Source organism: Pipra filicauda, unplaced genomic scaffold (genome assembly GCF_003945595.2).
Source record: "Pipra filicauda isolate LSUMZ 115617 unplaced genomic scaffold, ASM394559v2 scaffold120_size2142806_pilon, whole genome shotgun sequence".
In the NCBI taxonomy this organism is placed as follows: domain Eukaryota; kingdom Metazoa; phylum Chordata; class Aves; order Passeriformes; family Pipridae; genus Pipra; species Pipra filicauda.
Genome location: NW_024103663.1, coordinates 757,888 through 779,697, shown reverse-complemented (window position 1 = coordinate 779,697; position 21,810 = coordinate 757,888). Strand labels below are relative to the sequence as shown.

At 44.5% G+C, this 21,810-nt stretch overlaps 2 protein-coding genes across 9 annotated transcripts in view; both read right to left on the bottom strand.

The window, feature by feature from the left end:
* NOS2 (nitric oxide synthase 2) overlaps positions 1–5,833 on the bottom strand; it is a 31,728-nt gene extending 25,895 nt beyond the window's left edge. For 6 of the 8 annotated variants that reach the window (XM_027751662.2, XM_039387119.1, XM_039387122.1 and 3 more), the window contains exon 1: positions 1,508–2,302. The gene's annotated coding sequence lies outside the window, so the exon portion shown is untranslated. Of the gene's footprint in view, positions 1–1,507; positions 2,303–4,754 lie in introns of those variants that run through there. The other 2 variants (XM_039387114.1, XM_039387141.1) reach the window with 2 other exon arrangements.
* A 1,095-nt stretch (positions 5,834–6,928) lies between these two features.
* LYRM9 (LYR motif containing 9) overlaps positions 6,929–21,810 on the bottom strand; it is a 28,015-nt gene continuing 13,133 nt past the window's right edge. Inside the window, exons 3-6 of the mRNA XM_039387466.1 lie at positions 10,085–10,217; positions 9,300–9,408; positions 8,857–8,935; positions 6,929–7,130 (exon numbers count right to left, since the gene is read on the bottom strand). Coding sequence (XP_039243400.1) covers positions 6,929–7,130; positions 8,857–8,935; positions 9,300–9,408; positions 10,085–10,217 — 523 coding nt within the window. The remainder of the gene's footprint in view (positions 7,131–8,856; positions 8,936–9,299; positions 9,409–10,084; positions 10,218–21,810) is intronic.

Genomic DNA, 21,810 nt, shown 5'->3' with positions numbered 1-21,810 from the left:
TAAATAGACTGTAGGTTTTAATACTGATAAAGTTGAAAACAAGCAAAAAGGAAGGTGGTTATTCAGCACTGAAAGCAGCAGCAGGACCCTTAATACTTATTTTTCCAAAAGAGTATATGAGCATGGGAAAAGAAAGCAACTAATTAATGGACAAAGAAACTTGAGAATTCTTTCTGCCTTCCCTTCATGTAGCAGTTGTAACAAGGAGTGATGCCTCTGGGCCCAGACTCCAAGCTGACTGTGCTGGCCTTCAGCATCAGACCCACCTCTTGAACTTGTCCATCCAGGCTGCTGCAGATGCTGTTTTGTAAAACTACATAAAGAAAACTGTTTCAATTTTAATTCTGGTAACCATGGTTAAGCACAGGTCATTTCCCTGAGCAATGAAAAATGGTGTAAGATGGTGAATGCCACCGAAGTACAGGGGATTCCTTCCCTTTGATTCCAGTGGCTTTGGCTCAGAACCCTTGAACAGCATGGGAAGGAAACATCCTGGTAAGCAACTATCTAGACTGTCTTTGTTATTACAGGCCAAGACAGAATTTGATAGAGCACAAAGGCAAGATTTGTGTCTCCCAGACAGTCCCTGTGAATTCCAGAGCTCTGTTAAGAGTGTTACAGAGTTCTACAGAGCAAAGCTACATAATTATGAGCTGTGATTTCTTCCCGATACTTACGAAACTGAAAACACTTCCTAAATAGTAAATAAATAAGCCCCTCCCCATATAATGCAACAAAGTGAGCTGATTACAGGTTCAGTACTGTACCCAATCTGTTCCTTTCAAAGCCCCTTTGTTAGATCAAAGGGTTTATGGTTCCGTTCCTCTCTCAACCAGATATGGATTGCATTCAAATTACTTTTTATGCTAAATACCACTCATATTGTGTACATTTTTTGTATAATTACCTCAGCTATAAAACCTGCACCTTTGCTTATGAGAGCAACGAAGTTGGAGTGCAGGGATTGGCTCTTCATCTCAAGTTTCATAATACACACTGGATGCCTTTCACTGTGTTGAATCAATTAGAAACTACCAGACTTGGCACAGTGTGACATCCCACAGCCTCTGTTCTCCCAGCTGGGAGCAGGATTGGAGAGCTCTGTATTTTTAAACCATGCTTCTGAAATAGTTGCAAAATGATCATCCCCTAACTCAGAGCCACCCTGGTGGGGAATACCCCATTCCCTGGTCCCTGCCACCCAGTCCCAAGCTGTCAGAGAGGGGCTCTGTGCACGGAAATCATCTGGCTACAGGACAGTGGGACACACCCCTGGGAGTGGGAGCCGAGGGGCAGGGGAGGAAATGGGGGGTTCAGAGCTCTCGTGGGCTCTTCAGCAGTGCCCAGGGCTGAGCTCCCTGCCAGCTGCTGAGTTCTCTTGCTTTGCCCACAACAGCCCAGCTGTTCATTGCAGCTCCAAGGCTGCACCACCACCCAGACAGGGAACCCAAGACTCCACACCCCCAAACACCCAGGGCAGCACATGACAGAGCAGAACAGAACTGACCTGGTGTTCCTCAGGTTAAACGGCCACACAGTGAAATGTGAAAGATTATCACCAAGTATAATGTTGAAGGTCTCCCAAGTTAAGCACCTAAAAAGCAATCTGAGAATTACTTTTGAAACTTTTGGCCATAAAGCTCCAACATACTCTGTGAGATACTCCCGGCTAAGAGGACAAACTTCACAGAGTTCTTGGGGGAGAGAAAGCTCCAAGGTTCAACTGCATTCTGTACAGTAAAGTGTGATTAAACACACCATTTCTGTGACCTCTAAAAATGGAGAGAAAAACACAAAATAAAAGAGAAAGTAGATCTTGCAGTTGCACAATTGTGGAAAACAAAATACTCTGTTTCTCCTTGTTCCTTGTTCCACACCATCTGAGACATATCTGACTTTCTGTAGATGAAATGACTGCTAAGAAATTGAAGGCAGGCTGGAAAAATCCCAGATCTTGTGTGATTTGACCTAATGCAGAACATGAGTCAACCTCAGCAGCTGCAAGAATGTGTCAATTTTGTATCTTTTAAAATCCATTCTGCAGAAGGGCGGGAAATATTAATCAAAATGCCAGTGCTTTTCAACTTCTCTTAAGAAGGATACCAGAGACCATGAAAAAACCAAGCTGTAATAATAAAAAGACATAAAGTGCAGTGGTTTTTAAACAGATGAAGCTGAACTCTGGCAGAAGGAAGACTACAGGTAATAAGGCCATTCAGTCCAAACTTGTCCAGCTGGAGCTGAAAAAAAATATTTTATATGGGGTAGTGATATAGCCTCAAGCTGTGCCAGGGGAGGTTCAGGTGGGACATCAGGAAGAATTTCTTCATGGAAAGGGTGGTCAGGCATTGGAAGGGGTTGCCCAGGGAGGTGGTGGAGTCCCCATCCCAGGAGGTGTCCAAGGAATGACTGGACATGGCACTCAATGCTCTGGGCTGGGGGACAAGGGGGGTGTTGGTCACAGGTTGGACTTGATGATCTTGGAGGTCTTTTCCAACCTCAGTGATCCTGTGATTCTGTGACATACCCAAACCAAGCTGGCTCGGAAGTTACTAAGTGAAAAACCAAAAATCAAGTTAATCCTTCTCAAAATGGACCCATGCAGAACACAAAGGCAGGTTCTTCTGGGGGAAAAGGTACCCAGGTTGATAGTTACAGGATAGGTAAGTTCACTTCTTGGGCCTCCCAGCTCACAGGCAAGGACAGCAAACAGCAGCCTCAGAACTGTCCTCTTAGACCCTACCAGTGAAGTGAGCAACGCCAGGGGCCTCTCCCTCAGCAACAAATACAAACATTGTTAAGCTCCTAGCTGCAAGTGACAGATGCCTCCCTCTGCTTCTACACTTTTAAAAACTATTTTAAATATCAAAGACAATTATGAGGAAAATACTCTTCAAAGAGCAGGGTTTTTTTAAAAGTTAATGTGTCTGCCCTGCTTAATCACAAGCTGAAAGGACTACTTGATGATTATTGTATACTTCAGTTAACACTATTTCATAAAATCTGGCTTGACAGAATTATAAGATAAATTAATCAAATAATACAAAAGTTGAAAGATGTGCCAGCTGGCCCGAGCTCCAGCAGAAATCCATCAGCTCTGAGCAGCAGGGAAGGCTGCAGGAAAGGCTCTGACCCAGTGGGCACTGTGGGTCCCTGTCCAGCCATTTCTGGGTGTCAGTGACTTGCTTCAGAACACTGCTCTGACCAAGAGACTGTTCACCTCAAACACACCTCTGCTATTTGGGGTGACACTGAGGGACACAATGCAGTGGAGCATAAAGCTCTAAAGACTCCTTCTTACAGTTTAAGGTCAAGGGCTCTCACAAGGAATAAATATTATGATACTGAATGAGACACAGATGTTTTGCTGCCTGTTCAGTTTGCAGCTTATCAGAGCTTTATATGAAGGCACAATTTATAATGCCAAGTTAAAAGCTATTACAAATAAGAAACTGTTTCCTTTAAAAAAGATCAGAGTGAATATTATTTGTTTCTCCCAGAAATAGTGTGTATTCCTGTTCTGTACAGTATCACAGTAAAGATCACTTCCTTATGACATTTGAAAATGAGCCAAACACCGTGGAAGAGAGGTTTTTGTTTAGCATCAAGTCCTGAAGCTCAAGTGTCTCTAAACAAAAAGCCTGTGACATAACGAACCAAGTGAGAAAGAGTTTACAAAGTGCTAAAGAATGATTTAAAGAACATTCAATTACTGACAAATGGTGGTAAGCAAGGCCTGGCCTGGGTTGGAAGAATTCTATTCAGTACCCACAGAGCTCAAATGACTTTCGGTGGCGAGAGTGAATTGAAATCAGTAACACTTCTGACAGAAGAATGTGAGCAGAGGTACATGTGTCTCGAGCCACGTGAAGAGCAGAATGCTATCCTGTATTTTACATAAATCACACATTCACACAATCTTTTCCATACCAAAACCTGAAATGAACAAATAAATAAAAAAAATAAAAAAAAGGGAAAAACTTTCACTAGACAGAAAGTTTCTACATGAGGCTCCAACGCTGGTAATAACCAAAGTAGTCCTTACCATCTGTCTGAGAGCTTAAGAGCAGGAACCAAAACACTAAACAAAACACATTGACCAACCTGCTGCCACTGCTTCATTTTAGGCACATTAGTTCCATATTTGAAATGTACAGATTATTGCCACATAATTTCAGCTTTAGGTTCCCAAGGTCATGTATACACAGAACAGAAAGTGTAGCACCAGCTTTGGTTCTGGCCTTAGACTGGATGTTGATAAGTCTGTAACATGATCTAAATTATTTGTTTCTCCATACTGCAAGAATGTAAAGCATGATTTCACCCTGTTAAACATATCGCCCAACTGTCTTTCCTTGTTCTGATGTTTGTCTTGTATAACAAGCCTCCTGTGAAACTCTCTCTACCTCCTTAACCAAGAGTTGCCTGTACACAACCTTTGAAGACTTAAGTCCACTCAACTCTGAATTGTAGAGTACTCAGGAGAAGTTATTGACTCAAGATCTTACTGTAACCAGCTGCAGAAGTGTTGTTAGCAGAATGTAGTTATTACATTTGTGTAAACACAATGCAAACCCTGGGCTAGGCAGGGGCACGGGATCCTATTCCACACTGAAACCGATGCTGGCATCACTTACTGCAGGAGCAGTCACCAGGGAGGCCACAAAAACGGGGCTTGGACACAAGACACAACCTTCTGACCAGCCCTTAATCATCCAGCTACTGCAATCACCTATCAGCAGGCCATCACTTACCAGAACTCGGGCAGAAATGGGTTCCTCATTTCAGTAAGAGAAACTAAAGCTTCCAAATGGGTTTGTCTCCTTTTACTGACATTATGCCTTGCCTTGTCACCAGCTTAATGAACACCAGGAGCTGTTTTAGCCTCTGCAATAGTAATTTCAGGGCACAACACAGTCTCTTTGATCCGCCAGCTTTATGCTCAGAGATTCTGGATGACTGAAAATGGAACCACAGATGCACCAATGTATTTGGGACTGATGTTTTGATCCCCATTGCCATCAGAGAACCCAGGAGCAGCTGCCTGTGGCCATGTTCTGTCTCCCAGTGGGCCCCACTAGAGCCGCTGGCAGTGATCGCTGGCACTGGGAACAGGGAACATTCCTGAGGCTCAGCAGGGCTGGGTGGCAAAGAGGCAGAAAGCTGCTCAAACAAAGGTGAGGAGAACTCCAGTCACACAGGTCAGTGAGTGGTAAATTTGGCCAAGTCCAGGATTCAATGACTTTGGAGCAGAAGTTTTCTGAATAATAATTTTGGTCGAAAGTATTGAAGCTCTGCCCAAATCTCCTCTCAGAGTTCAGGTTCTCATCTACACCTGGGACATAACATCTTGGGACTCAACTTATGCTGCTGGAGAATGGAATTTGTATAATGTCTTAAAAACACAAAAGCCTCAGCTCTGCAGCTGAATGACTCTTCAGCCCAGTCATTACAGAGACGTGCCTGAGACACGGGCATTACTTTCACTTTCAGGGAAGTAAATAGTTGTTTGCATAATTTCTCCTCACCACCAAGAAAATTATTTGTATATTGAGTAAGTAATCTTCACACTTTCGCTCTATTAAAAGGTTACTATTTTGAAAACCAGATTATATTTGTACAAAAAAACCCCCAACAAAAATCCCTCAGACATATCCTCATGCCCTCCAGCTGAATCACTCCTATCAAAATATTTAGTCATGATGTCTCCTGCTCACCAACCATGTCCCTCCTCTGTGCCCTACCGAAACTGAAAGCTCCACCACTTTCCAAAACCTAAAATTCCCAGATCCTGGTCCTCCCATATCAGTTCTTCTATCATACCTTTGGTCTGATGTTCTCAGCTGGTACCTTGGACATTTGGAGCTGCAGACATGTCCCAGTTGCATCTTCCAGCTCCTTGGTGCTTTCCCTCTTGAACTAGCCATAAATTAAATAACAAGCATGTAAGAGTGATTTAAACACATGCAATTATCCTATTTTGTAACTGAACAAAACATTACGTCTCACACTACCAAAACTCAGGCAATTAAAGCCATAGAGGGTTGCTGAGCACTCTACATTTAAAGTTCAGGAAACTGCCATGTTTCCATACACTGCTAATCCCACTAAGGCTGTAATTTTCACTGTTGCAGTGATACAAAGTTCAGTGCATCTCCAGACCAAACCCACAGCACAGACCTGGGGTCACCTGTGTGCAGTTCTGATCAGAGGCAGCACACTCAGACAGCTACTATCAAAAATGCTGGAGCTTTTTTATCAGTGTTCAGTATCATACTGGATATTCCTTGTTGGTCAAGCTTTCTGTGCCTTGCCAAGGTTGAAGTTTTCTGTGTTCTACCTTGCACCAAATTATTTTGAAAGTTTAAACTAAAATGACTGCACTTTCAAAAAAAGTTACTTAAGAGGCTTTCCTAACATAAACACCTGCTCTGCTGAGAAACTCAGCAGAAACCTTCCTGCTTTACCTGAAATGAAGCAGAAGGCTGGCCCCAGCATAACACCTGAGTATGTTCTGATGCACTTGACAGAAAAGGATTTGAAGAGAAGAAATAAGTGGGGTAGAGAGACAAGATGAGAACAGAATTGAGGACAAGGACAATAACAGTTAAGAGTGTATAAGGTGATGTGAAAGACGTGGGAGCAGAGAGAGGAACAATAGTGGTGATGGCAGAGGGAAGAATAAGAGGACAGGAATTCTTGGAGAGAGGGGTTTAGTGCTAGCAGAGACAAAGGGTTTTTTTGATACAACACAAACGTTCCCTTACAGCCCCAGTTCTGCTATAGCGCTTCTCAGACTCTGCTGGGCTGCCTGAGCCCGCATTTATGTGTTCCCTCCCCGGCTGCCTGAGCCCGCATTTATGTGTTCCCTCCCCGGCTGCCTGAGCCCGCATTTATGTGTTCCCTCCCCGGCTGCCTGAGCCCGCATTTACGTGTTCCCTCCCCGGCCGAAGGCCCGAACCAGCGGCAGATCCGTGCGGACAGAGCGCTCCGGGCGCGCCCGCACCGCCACCCGCCGGCCGAGCGCGGAACTGCAGGCGGAGCGCGGCACTGCGGCGGGACCGGCCCGAGCTCCGCCCCGGGGCACCGGGCTCTCACCCCGCAGAACACACTCGGCAGCGGAGAGAGGCCTTTTGAAACGCACAGGGACTCCCATTTTGAAAGGACATTTATTTTGTGTTGCAAAGAGCCGTGCAGGCCTTTGAGCCGTACAGCATCGCACGGGCAGTGACTGCCCCGAGCACGAACCCGAGGGAGCAGGGGCTGTTCCCGACAGAGCAGGGGCTGTTCCCGACAGAGCAGGGGCTGTTCCCGACAGAGCAGGGGCTGTTCCCGACCCAGCAGGGGCTGTTCCCGACCCAGCAGGGGCTGTTCCTGACCCTTCAGGGGCTGTTCCCGTGGCAGCTCAGAGAGCAGTGACAGCCCCTGACTTTACTGAGACAGCCAGCAGTCCAACAGCCCACAGAGCAGAGGGAAGATGTGGCCATAGCATGGACAGGCAAGTGGAAATTACTGTGGTTCAGCCTTCAGAAGGGGTGAAAGTTCTCGTGGCATGTTCTCCCCTCGGCAGCCCAGGCTTTTGAGCTTGCTGTTGGATCAAACCCAGCCCTGTGCTCTGGTCATACCTGTGCTTCACTGTGAACACACCTCTGGTCCCCAGAGAGGATGATGTGACCTCTCAGAGTGACAGCTGCCATCAGTGTCACACACACACGAGCTGAACTGCTCAGTCACCGAAATCCACAGTGGCTGATGCAGGGGAGCCTCGTCACCAAAGAACCTGCAAAATGTGCCTCACACACTGCCAGGGTTGATCCAGGCCTAACATACAATGGAGGAAGTTACTCAAAGCTTAGACAAGTTTGGGCTTTAACTTAAAATTTGTGATTATACAAGGCAAGAGTTTTAACCTCGACTGTGCCTTTTCATTTACACACTTAAATAGCTTCAGAAATATTAATTTAGCTTCACGACATTCCAGTGAGATATAAATTACTGCATTTGTAGTATCTAAGAGAAAACTTCAGGCAATAATTCTAATACAGCACTGGGCTTGACTGCAAGTCCTCTAAGGATGTTTACCAGTGTCCTTCTTGTCTTCATCCTTCCTCTTCTTCTGTTTTTCGTACTGAAAAAAAAATAACAAACCAAAATTTTTTTGTGGGAAAAAGCACATAACTAAGTAACAGTTCATGCTGACAAAGATTTACAACTCTCTTCATGATCCACATAAATTTACCTTCATCTCCTTTAAGTTAGATTGAAATTTGACAGGTTTTCTCTCTGCAATATAAAATAATGCTCCTTGGCAGGCACTGTGAGTGTGCCCCTCCTCTCACACAGGTCCATTACCAGTTCTCCCCAGAACCAGACTACAGCCTCTGTGGCTGAAGCAGAATGAGCCTATTCTCTTTCTTTCAGAATGAGCCAACAATTCTAATTGCAGGAGAATAAAATCAGATTCAGGTACAGTTATTGACTAGGCTGTTACTGCTGGGATTTGGCTACTGCTATAATTTCATAATCTGTGACTAATCTCTGCTTGCTCCTGTAACAATTCTCATTTGGATTTCATGGACTGGCAGAGAGAAGGACTTAACAGTCACTTGGTAAATTAAAATCAATAGATATTTAGAGGAAGCTGAACTTTTGACTTGTTTCCTATACTCAATGTTAACGTATCACACTCCCCAGCCAGACTCAAATCCCAGGAAGCACAGGTGACTCTCAGCTGTCTAACAGAAACAATCCTCATTCTTTTATCTGACAAGCCAGCCTGAGTGGCATCTTCCAGTGCTGTGACAGCACAGGGGCAGATCCACTGGGTGAGAAGTATGGCACAGGGGAGCCCAGCACCGCAGTTTTGCCCCTGACCTCTGCAGCCACAGGCAAGATCTGAGAAAAAACAACAGTTCTGGAAGTTCATATAAAGTGCCTACGAGGAGTGAATCTGTTAGGAAGGCAGATGCTGCATATCAATTTATGGCTTTCAAAATGCTGTATTTGGGGTTTTTTTCCTCCTATAATAGGGTTATACAAGCCACCATTGCTGAAATTTAATAGAATTCTTCATGGAAACAAAGACTGACACAGGGACCAACTTAAATTGTTATTTGTTCTGAAAAAAACAATCTTTAGTTTATATTGATGAAGAGATTTTTTTAAACAAGAGCTGTCACAATCACAGATCCCTATTGGCCAGGTATTTCCTTTCCAGGTTAACACAAAAATTGCCTGTTCAGAACTCGCTTTCCAACATTTTCTTCTTGTTTTGAACTGGGAGAAACCAAAACACAGACAATCTGAGGCACTTACTTTATTCATCACCCAGTCAGCATCTTCAATGGCTCTTTTAATGATCTGCTGGATTCGCTCAGGGTCATCTTCATCAGCATGAACTTTGAAACTCTGCAACATTCCAAGTGTCACACGGACCAGGCAACACAACAGTTGTCAAAACAAGGATTGCTTTTAAATCTCAGAAAAATATTTGATGCTAAATAAACTGCTGGTCTGGAAAGGTAAAGATACACATTGTAGCACCTGGCCATGCTATTCCATAGCAAATCTGGTCATATGGAATTTCATGTGAAGTATTTTACTCTTTTCATGCATCATCAACAAAAACTGAAATTGTCTGGTAGGTTAAAACTGGAGAGACATGGGACAACAGGTACGATCAAAGGCATGAAATCACTTCCATATGAAGTATGGAATATGGGCAGTCAGATGAGATTTACCCAGCCAGAGGGGAAGGATATATATATATATATATATTAAAAAATGACTGACAAGGAACCAGTAAGTTTGGCCCTAAAAGATGAGTTTATGGAGTAAGGAATGATTGTTCATCCTCTTGACTAACAAAAGAATTAGAGATGAAAGCCAATAAAAATAGAAGGTTTCAGAAGCAAACAAAAAGTGATGGTCCTTCACATACTCCCACTATAACCCTTCAAATCCACTCATGTCTCAAGCTTACAAAAGAATAGTCGGGTTTATTCTTTTCAAGTGCCAGGAGTCCTAAAAAGTTGGTGCAAAGAGTAGGAGGAGGCAAACAGCGGCCCAGCCCGCAGTGACTGACCTGTCGGATGGCGTGGCGGTAGTGCTGGCGGACGCTGCCCTCGGGCAGGCGGCGGCAGCAGCGCAGCAGGTACCGGTACAGCTGCACCGCGCTCCGCACCCGCTCCGCGCTCGGCAGCGGCGGCATCGCCGGGCTGCGGGACAAACACAGCACAGCACCTCAGGGAGGGCATCAAAGACGCGCGGGGACAGCGTAAATAACGGTAAACAGCGAAAACAGGGCCGGGGAATCGAGGATCAGCGGCGTGCCTCGCAGCTTTTGAGGGGGGTTGGTTGTCACTGCCCAAGGGATTAAACACAAGGAGTGGAGCTCGTGCACTCGGACCACTTCTGATGGGAACAGTAACATGTATCCCAGTATTTTACAAACAGACCCCCGTGTAATTTTCTGTAGGCACACAGAGCTGTATGACAGCCCACAGGAAGTTTCCACGATCCTTTGAGTCCTTCAAATGCTTTCCTTGAGCATCCCTAAGAGTTCATCCACATGGTGACTTTCCAGAATGAGAACGCTCATAATTGCTACAAATGGTGCTGGAATTTAACAATATTTCCTATTATTGTCCTTCTGTAAAGAATGTCAAGGCTTCAGCTTGAAATAACATAGATAAGTAAAGGAGAAGACAGGCAAAAAACATTGTCAGGTTTGAAATTTTCCGGTTTTTTGGTAACAGCAACAGGAAAAGAACAAATCTACCAAGTTTCACCTCCATAACTATACTTAAATATTGTAACAATAAGTTCATCCAAGCTCTATAAAGTGCTAATCAAAGACTGTAAATGCCTTGTCATTTAACAGATGGTTGCCATCTGCAGAGAACTAAATTAACATTTGGAAAAAAGCATTTTATATCATTACTTTTAAGAATAAAGATAATAAATAAGCAACTGAATAATGAAGTAGGTGTGTGGCATTATTTTAGTACCTGTTATGATACTTACTCATTATTTGGAACATTTTTTTCCTTTTTCTTAAGTAATTTAAGTTCTTCAGCCAAATTTATTTCGGAGTAGAACACCACAGCTATCACATGCCTGGGCTGTATATTTGCACAGACCAGATCTTGTTGCAGTGGATAAAATCTCCTCATTATGCACCTATAAATACCCATTGCAATGGGATATGTACCACTGTAATCTGTATTCTCAGTAAATGAACTGTGCCTCGAGGAGGTTGCTTTGCTCCTGGCACAGACCCCCAGCAGTCACATCTGGGCACCCCAGCCCAGGGTTTGCCTGGTCCCTGCTGAAGGGCTGCATGAACTCCAGGTTCCATTGATTTTCTGACTCCAAAGTACATCCTGTAAGAGCAGCAGGAGCTGTTGCAGGGGCAGAACTCCTCATGCACTGCACAGGTGAGAGAGCTGTGCCCCCTCAGTGTCACTGTCTGCAGGGACCCCGAGCATCCCCTGGCGGGGCTCTGCCGAGGGCGGCACTGTGGGCACACCCAGAGCTCAGGAAAACCTTCCTGCCCCCAGGAATGTGCAAGGCACAGCAATGACACGTCCCAGGCCGAGGCTGGAGGAGGAGGAGGAGCCCACCGGGTGTGCTGGGAGCAGGGAGGAGGTGACAGGAGCCTGGCTCTGTGCAGACTGACAGAGCACAGGCTGCTTTGGAACACCAGCTCTGCAGGGACCTGCAGAAACACAGGGAATCACGGCCACTGGGTGTTCTGGAAGCCCCTAGGGAAGGCTCTGGTGACACTTCAGAAAAAGCTTTTCCAGCCTCCAAGGGATAAGATGGTTGTCTCAAGGAAGCACTTACAAGAGTGACTGTCTCATGAGCTGATGATGCAAATTAGTAAAACTAATTCTAAGATGCACAATGGGCTTAACAGGCAGAAACTTTTGAAGAATGTATGTCAGAACCCCTTTCCTGCTCACTTGTACTGACATCTTCCCTTACACCTGCAATGGGTTCTGTGCAGTTCATTTGTGCCTTCTCAAAATCCATTTAGCAATACCTTGAATAATCAAAGCCCTTTGCCAAAGTATCCGTGTGCAGCAGCCCCTGAGAGGTGAGTGATGTGCCAGCAAAGCTCCCTCATCCCAAGGAGTCCGTCCCACCTTGCTCTAGGACCTACACCTGACCACCACTCTCTGCACTTGGAGCTTCGTGAGGTGTGTCTGCTTTGGAACACTTGAGATGTTCTACCAGGAAAGTGTGAGAAATGAGGTAAGACTCCACAATGATCCCTCCTGAGAATTATTCACAGCCTAAATATGGTTTCCATTAGCTTTCATGAACAATTAGCAAACCAATCTTCCATCTTGAGGGCAATAAGTTGGCTCTATGCTGCTGCTGCTGCTGCAATCTTCTCATTCTGCTTGTTTGATTCCAGTTCTGTTTTTCCTTATTTGTTTAATAAAAGCCCTTTGGCTTCACACACTACAGGAATTGGATACTGTTCTAAAAAAAGCCCCATATGTAGGACAGAAAGATACTACAAAAATTGAGAAATACAGACCAAGAGCTGACTTTTCAAAATGGCTTCAGTCTGCCTACTTTAATGCTCCCTCACTTTCCAAGCACACAGGATGTGCTAATTGTGGCTTTAGCTAAAAAGTTCAGCTTAGAATACAGATCGAGATACCCCCAGGCTTTAACATGTTCATCTCTTGTTTTCTTCCAATGTTTTTTTCTCTGAAATATAATTTTCTCTCTGCAATGAAACCTATGCTGGGTGTCAGCTCCATGCATTTTTGGTTTGGATTCATTTCACTTTGGCATTCAAGTACAGGAGGTGATTACACACCCAGTAGTCAGCAGAGATCCCTGCATTCCCCTCCAAGCAGCAGAAAGATAAGCAACTCCAAAATGTGACTCATAACACACAGACTGAATTAATCCCTGCCCTTCTCTCCATGAAACACAGAAGGAGCAGCAAAACTAGATTCTGCAGTTACAAGCCTAAATTAGCTAGGATGATTCCAAGTCTGTGTCCTAGTTTGAAAATAGAAATGCAACCATGGAATGGTTTGGGTTGGAAGGGACCTTTAAAGTGGGTATTTGAAAATAATGTAGATTAATAACAATAAGACAAAAATAGACCCATTCCATAATCTGGAGTGTAGAAAAAGTTGGGATCTGGATAGTATATCTCAAATTAAGCTTGCCTAAAAAAAATAAAATATATGAGAAACATCAAAATCCACTCTTTTTTTAAATGAAAAGCATTTATGGAAGGAGAAAATTGCCCCAGTGGTAAGTCCTGCTGCTTGAAATGACAAAGCCACGTGCACATTAGAGACAGGAGGTGAAGAGATCCCTTGTGGAAGCTCAGGGCATTACCATCACCAACCAGGACTTACCAGCATGGAAGGAGAGCTCCAAGTGAGCAGAATCCACAGCCCACCCGTGCACCTGGGGCTGAGTTAAGCCCTCACTCCACTCTGGCAGCTTAAAAGATGCCTCGGGTCCACATTCAACTCTGACCCCAGTGCAAATTAGGACTGGGCATAGGGTTCAACCAGCTACTTGCACAGTGAGTTCCTATGGGAACAGGGTGTTTATCATCCAACACAGAAATCTGGAATATACAGCTGGATTCGAGTTGACCTGAACCTAAATGTGACTTTACACACAGGTTTTTTGGGCTAGATGCTTAGCTGGTAAGAATGGCTATAGTCCCACCGACCCTAAGAACCTGACCCTGCATTTCACACATTCCCACTAAATGCAGTGAAACACCCCAAAATTCAATACAGATCCCAAAATACACTTTGGCACTAGAGCCAATTTGTGGAGTTGTTTCTAGGCTTTGATGTGTAGACTCCTCATATGTCACTGTGCTCTAATTAACCTAAGTGGTCCAATAGATTTCCTGTCACAAATGCAGAGATCCCTCATGTGCTGGGACTGCCCAGGACAGCTTGGCCCAGCAGAAAGAAAAGCAGCTCTGGGAGAGAGCAATGAGCCAGGCACGGAAACATATGAATATGGAAAGACTAAACTGATCAATGGAATTGAAAATGTTGTTTCACTATAGATAACTGGGAATTTTCCACTGCAGTAATTTTTCACAGGAAAATGATGAGCTGTTGAATCCACATCACCTGACAAATACACTTGCAACAATGAATTTTGGGGGGAAAAAAATCCTTCACCTTCCCATAAGTACTGGACTTTCTAACAGATTTGAAGATGGAAATTTTCACCTTGTCTATTATAAAACCTAAACTGCATGAGACTCCCATACTCAAATTGAAAAAAATAAACCCTGAGTTCTGACAGATTCTCAGCTCCAAAAATGCTACAAATGCTGTGAAATGGACAAGCTTCCCGGGGAAGTTTATCACCAAAGATCTATGTTTTGCTGAGAATGTAATTTCACTCCTGGCGATATCATACCACAGCACACAGAAAACTTGATGGCTATTTTGGTAAAATGGCTGTTTTATAAGAAATGATCTCATGACCTGCCCCAGTTCTAGGATACTGGGGCCCTGCATGAGCTCCCCACAACAGAGACTAGACCCTGACAACAGGTAAGGCTCCACTCTGCCCTTGTACATCCCAAAGCACGGAATAATTTGCACAGTTACTGCCGTAATTTGCCCCTTCCTTGACACAATGAAGCACTGTAAAAATCTGTACTGTTGCCTTTTGTTCTAAAAACATCGCCCCTCGAATCCCACAAATGTTACCATTTTTATCTGCCAAGCAAAAACCCTCGACCTCACAAAATCTGGCTATAATCCTGACTAATAATGTAAATCTCCTTCTGATAACTTAAATATCATGCACAGCACAACAAACAAACTATCTAAACCAAGAACTGTTGAGTCAGAAATAAAATAATCCGCTAATTGTGCTTTTCTGGAATGGATGACTGTATAATGTCCTAATCAGAAGGCTGAAATCACATTTGCATTTAGATAAAGCCCTGTTCAAAAAGAGACAAGTATAAAAGGAGACACTGAGACTATTGTGGCATTTCTCTGCATTGCATAATCATTTACATTCCTGATAATGATATTCAGATAGTGAAGCAAAGGCTGACCAAAGCCAATTAATCTTCACTCTGCATTAGCAGCTTGGCAATTGACCCTGTGCACAGCTGAACCTCAGTGATGCAGAGATGCTACCATGCCACTGCTCTCGTTTCATTTCTTTTCTCTGCTATTGTGACTGTTTTTCAAGCAATTCCCCACAGTTCAACAGTTAGAATCCTAATCCCTCCAGACTAGTTAAACAGCCACCTAAGCTGGGCTCCAGAGACTGGAAGCGTTAATTAAAGGACTGCAAGAGTTACCTGAGCTGTTGCTATTCACAGGTTGGCTCCCTCTTCCCTCTCTTCCTCCCGTATACAGGCTGGAGATGTGTTTTATTACTTCAAAGTATTACACCTTTAGAAGCCTAACCCAGGACTTCAGGATTTCCTATCCTAGTTAGACTTCATGATCCCAGGAAAGTAATAATCAAACCACCAAAATAAGACCAAAATTGGAAGCCTCTTGAAACCTCTTTAACCACAAAACATCCTGGTTCATGTTTTGACATCAGTCCAGGAACACCCAAGTGAACTGCTGCTACCCAGAAGGATTCTTACTCTTTGGTCACATCCGTCCTCCCTGCCAGGTTTCCCAGGTTCCCAGCTGGTAAATGCAGTACAGGCCTGTGAGTGCAGGCTCTGACTGCCCTGAGCACAGGCAGCCCTCCCTGGCTGTGGCTCTGTCTCCTGTTCCCTCATTCCCCAGCAGGTCACGGAGCGTCTGGCGCGATGGGCGACGGGCTCTGCTGCCCCCGGCAAAGCAGCCCCGTCCTCCCGCCCGGGCACAGCCACTCGGAGCCTCTGCACAGCCTGGGCAAGGCCTGCCCTGCAGCTGCAGCCCCCTCGTGTGTGGGTGAGCACGTACAATGCTGCAGTCACTTCCCCACAACCACATCTCTCCGGCACGCTGGGCTTTTATTAAGATCTGCTGGTTTGATGTGATCGCTTCTGACGAGCTGTGGCCGGTCATTGTTGTGGATTTTGTCCTTTCTAAATATGATCTGCAAAGTCCCATTGCCTGAGTGATGATAGCCAGTCCTGTTCTGCTCACTTCTATTTCTGTTCTTCTCCCCTTTATGCTTTGCTGGATGCATGAGGCAGGAGCAGTGTCAGGTGACAGTGCCAGGGCAGCACAATCTGGGGGCACAGCCCTGCAGTATAGAGTTTGCTTTCCACAACATTCATAGAGCACACAGGGGATTAAGAACTGGCTAATGACATATCCCAAAGATCTGTTTGTTAACAAGGAATCACCACTGCTTGGACACCCTTCACGGAGTTCTACAGCATCAGGATCAGGCCTAATGCTATTCAACACTCACCAGTTGTCTCCCTGCAAATATGAAGCTGTAATTGGTAAAACTTGAGGATGACAAAGATTGCCGGAGCTGGCCATAATGACCACTTGTATAAATTAACCAAAGCCACAGGGTAGATGTCTTCCCTTACACCCTGGTTTGGTATCACACAGCACAGACATGCAATACATCAAACTGCACGTAAAACACAGGCTCCTGCAACCCAATACCAGTGAGGGAACACACTGCCCACACTGAGGCCAGACTACCCTGTTCTGGGTAATTAATAGGCATGTTCAGACTAATTAGAGTAATATTCTTTGGAGCAGGCTCACTAGTGGGAGGATAGAAATCTCCCTCCTTTAGGTGCAATCCAAACTTCTCTACTTTTTTCTCCTGACAATTCCCATTATCCTTCACAGCAGCATCAGGAACAACTTGCTGTCTCATTATTCCAAATCCACACCTGCTAAAATTTACCATCTCCCAATCCTTCAGTCTCAGTCATAACAGTAATCTGAGCCAACCCCTTCCCTGGCATAAACCCTGTCTGTGGTTTACAACATTAAACCAGGGATGAATCTGACCCACCACGTCTTGAGCAAGATCCATGTTGCTCCTGGGAGCAAGTTTATAAGCAGCAGTATTACAGGACATGTAAGTCTGGGAGCCTTTAGCCTCTTAGGGGGATTGTAACTGGCCCAGCTCCCTAAGCAGGGATTGTTTCCATACCAACAGCTCACGGGGCAGAGCCCGCCATGTCTCAGGGACAGGGCTGAGCTCTTAAAGCCATAGCTCAAGTTTGCCCAAAAACTTCACTGCCACTCTCCACGGCCTAGTCTAGCTTAAAGAGAAAGAAGACATCTTTTTCATAAGAAAAACAAAGGAAAAGTCTGGCTGGCAACCACAGCAACCTATTGCAAATCTACACACACCTCCAGAACTCTGCAGAACCTTTGTTTTTGGCAGTACAGGGTTTGCTTTTAATGGATTAGACACAACACACCAACTCTACTGAGGACCTAAACTAATTTGTAGCTCCAGCTGAGATGAAGTTAAGGGGGAAAAAGTTTCTTTTATTGTCTATAGAGTTAAGTTCAAACCATATTCCCTCTTGATCCCAGCGTCCAGCTCAGAACTCTTGCTGTAAGAGATAAAAAAAAAAAAAAAGCGCAGCACAAGCAGAAAGAGACAATCCAGGGCTTTTGGTTTCCAAGAGAAAAAATATCTGAGAAAAGAAACTGTGCTCCAGAAAATTATGCAGCTTGTGCAAAGTCACACAGCAGCAGAGCTGGGAATAGGAACCTTCCGGTTCTCAAACTACCCCCTCACACCAGGAATCATGCTGTTGACTGTGTCTTACAGTGATTCACAATTGCACCCCTGTTCAGAAAATCACCCTCAGAATCCTTGGAACCTATGTCTTAATTCTTTCTGATGTATGTCAGCTAAATGAGGTTCAACATCCTCTCTATATATGAATTTTTATTCATGATTACTCTACATTTCTGGCTCTGACCGAATGGCTCTGGGATGATTAAAATATTTCCTTTGTTTCTAAAGCATTGGACATTGACACAGAATGCCAGAGTATTCTTTTCCCTTTGCAGCTCGTTTATCAACACCCCTCTGAGAGAACGAGTGAGGCAGGACAGTTCTGAGTGGCAAAAACACTGGATGGAAAGGGAGCTGCCTTAAGTTTCACCCATGATTCAGATTTGTTTACATTTGGTGAAACCTCAGGAAAAGTGGGATAAAAGCTTTAGTTCAATTGAAGTCATGTTGATAACCCCCAGTGCTAATAATTAACTCAATTATGCTGAATTAATTTGATGTAATTACTGGTGATGGTGCAAAGGCAGCAGCCCAGAGAAAGTTTGAGAGACAGGAGGAACAGAAGTCTTAACAATACAAAATACCCCATAAATAGCATCTTTTTTTTTTTCCAGAATGAGTCAAAGACACAAAGTGAGTTCATTACAGTCATCTGGCTTCACTCAACCCTCCAAATTACCCCAGTACCCAGACAAATAGCTGTGAAATCCAGCAAGTGCACTAGAATTAGAGCAGGCCCTGACGAATTTGACACAGCACTCAGCACCAGTGTCTGTCCCCATCCTATTATCTAAACAATGCAGATTTAATAACATATCTAAGAGATCCACAATGCATTTCTTTTAACTGAAGACATTAATTAAGAACATTTTCCTGTTGTACTGTTGTCAGTTGAGTGGGTTTTTGAGGAACAATCTGGAGGATGCTTACAGAGTCTTTTCATTTGATCTGCAGTTTTTATCTAGTATTTTCAGACTTATTCAGCTCAAAACAAACAAACCCCAACTATAAAAACCAAACAACTACCTTTCTCCTTCCCCATTTAATATTTCTGTGATTTGCTTTGAAAAAGTATGACAGAAATGCTTTCTTGCTACAAAAATACACACATTTTACCGAGGCTTTTTTAATGCTTATATACAAAAAGGAAAAAGGAGGCATAAATCAGATGTGGTTCTCTTAAGTCTTGGGAAGTTAAACAACGATGAAATAGAAGGAATTCTATTAATATCTATTAATGCTTGAAGAACCTACAGGACTGTGCCCTCCTCTCTCCACCCTGGAGGGAGCACCCCCTGTCGCACAGCCCCTGAGGGGCAGGCCAGGGGATGCCCTTACCCACCCAAAGCCAGAGCAGGCAGAGCCCCAAACCCTGCAGCAGAGCAGAGCCCGGGCTCTCCGTGCTCCCTGTGCCCCCTGAAGCCCTGCAGCCCCAGCACAGACCCCACACACTGCAGGTGGGGCCGCAAAGCCTGGGGAGACCTGTCCTTGTTTGCATCCAGCTGCACTGAGTGCATGGATTCAGCACCATGGCTGTTGGGTGCCTGTTGTAAAGAATTCAACAACTGACAGCATCACCATATTCAGTGTTTCACAGCCCTGAAGGACTGGTGACACCTAACCATGGAGACCTGGGTGCCCCTGCTCTCTGGCTTCTGTCTGAAATGCTGCTTGACTTACGTCTGTCAGTGCTCTAAATACACCAGCTTCTAAGCCTCTACTGCATTTTTATTACCCTTGATGACAAGAACAAAAATATTACCTCTAACATCACCAATTGCTTCTGAGGAGAGATTCCAAGTGCTTAGCTGTAAGAAATGAATACTACTTTTCCAATTTGCTAAGTAGGTGCTGCTCGCATGCCCCCGGATCACATCCACACCAAGTTCTGCTGGTTCTCAAACACAGCTGATCTTTCAGAACTCAGTTTAACTGCCACCAGGCTCTGATCAGACTCATCAGTTCCAAGCAAGCTCCATTACATGCATAATTTATGCATTTGATTTCAACAGATCATTTTGTGCCCAGTTCCAAGAGGGCAAAAAGTGTTTTCCATGGGGAAGCTGCTAACACTTTCTGAAGAACAATTTTTTAAAAATATTATTTCTGAAGAGACACTACATTTTGAAGTAGTGCGAGGGATTGTTTGAAGTCTCCTACATTTGTTTGGACAGCTACTCAAATTTTCTCTATGCCTACTTACCACAATCTCTTTGGTTTAGTGAGCTGAGTTACTGCTGGAAGGGGAGCCAAGGGGAGCCAAGCTCAGGGAATGGGCAGGCCCTGCGACAAGGCGGAGGGAAGAACAGCCCCAGGTGCTTCAGCCTGCACAGGGGAACAAGGTGTGGGCTGACACATCCCAAACCCACTGCACAAGGATCTGACAGGGCAAGGGTGTCTGCATAAACGAGAAGTTCATCAGCCTCTCCCTTCCACCGCCCCCTCCTCCCCCAGAACTCCCTCTGCCCACAGCCCAGCCCTCCTTTGCCATTCTGCCATCACTGCCTTGATTTTCCCTTTCATGGATTTTTGCTTGAAAAAGCATCACTGCCTCGATTGTCTATTTTCAGCCTATATTTAAGAAAACCCTTTGGTTCCATTTGTAGCCACATCCTGTCTCAGCCTCCCCCTCTTTTTGTTCCTAAATATAAGGCTGATGCAATTTGATGTGACATGACAAAATAGCACATTTGCATTGGCAGAAACTTTCTCTCAGCAGCAGTAATTAAAGGGAGTAGATGAGACATTGCTGAAATTGGTGTTTATTTAGCCTAGAAATAAAAGGCTTAAAGATGTCTTGAGAGGGATGTTCGAGTGTGTCATGGCCATGAAAAGTCATCGATGAGTGTTGCCTTCTATGGGCTTCTTTTCTGCCGAAGCAAACGGTCGCTCAAACAATGTAATCGATTTAAAGAGAGTAAAAAAATAAATCACAGTTCTGTAGACCATAGTCCTAACCAGGGAAAATTATTTAATGCGTTTCTTGGGATTATAAATAGTACCAGGACTCTTGTGGTTACACGTAAGACAAGGTCAGTCTACCTCCAACTTCAGAGCACAGGCTCTCTCAAAATGAGAAGAGAACTAAGTTCTCATTGAGAACCACGTGCTTAAGCACTAGGTGCCACAGTGAGAATTAGGTGCTTCAGCACCTGAATTTTTGATCTGAGATGCAGCAGCAGAGGATGGGTACTCACCTCCACCTACAGCACAGGTTTTGGTTAATTGTCAGACAGGAATCCAGAAATGGCAGCCTGAATGCTGTGACTTCAACAGGATTCACATGACAGATTAAAACTCCCTGTAGCTACAAAACTCATGAAATAATTGCCTGTGCCTGGTTTTGCTGAGCGGATGCACTGCAAACACCTGACAGGATTTGCAGGAAGCTGCCAGCTTCCTGCACTCTGTTCCATTAGGCATGGCAGCAGTAGAAGGCAGTGGTGGAGGAAGAGCAATGTTTGGAAGCCGAAGGGTTTTTCTTGACTTTTAGAGTGCAAGTTTAGAATTCAGTTAAAGGTCTGGTGGATGTTCCATAGCCCACAGGATTTAGGAGACATAATATGGTTCCAAGTGAAACTTCCTGCTCTCAGGAGCATCTCCCCTCTTTCCTTGTGCACACGAGGCTATTCTTCAACACCCATCTGTGATCAGCTCAAACCGGCAGCCCACGTTTTGAGCAGGCTCGTTTCCATCCGAACACAGATGGCACCAAGAACAGGGCAGGCCAGAAAAAAATCAGTTTGCATATTATGCTTCAGCTTTTATGGGTCAGATTACCATTCAAAGCCATCAAAATGGCAACCCATATGGGATGTGTCTGCCATTGGAACTGAAGTGATACACCATCATAATCTTAACGGGGTTGGTTAGAAAAGGTTTGATTAACCATTAATTAACCTCTGATATTTAAAAGGAAAGACATTTTCCTTCCCAACAAATTTTTGACTTTGACATATCAATAAAATAGCTTTAGTGAGTCAAAAAGGAAAAGACATTATCCCATCCTTATCCCTGAACAACTGCATCGACACGGCTCTTTAGCAGAAGGGAGTTCAGCCTCTGTGCCAAACATTCGCTTCCTCAGTGAGCCAGGTGCAG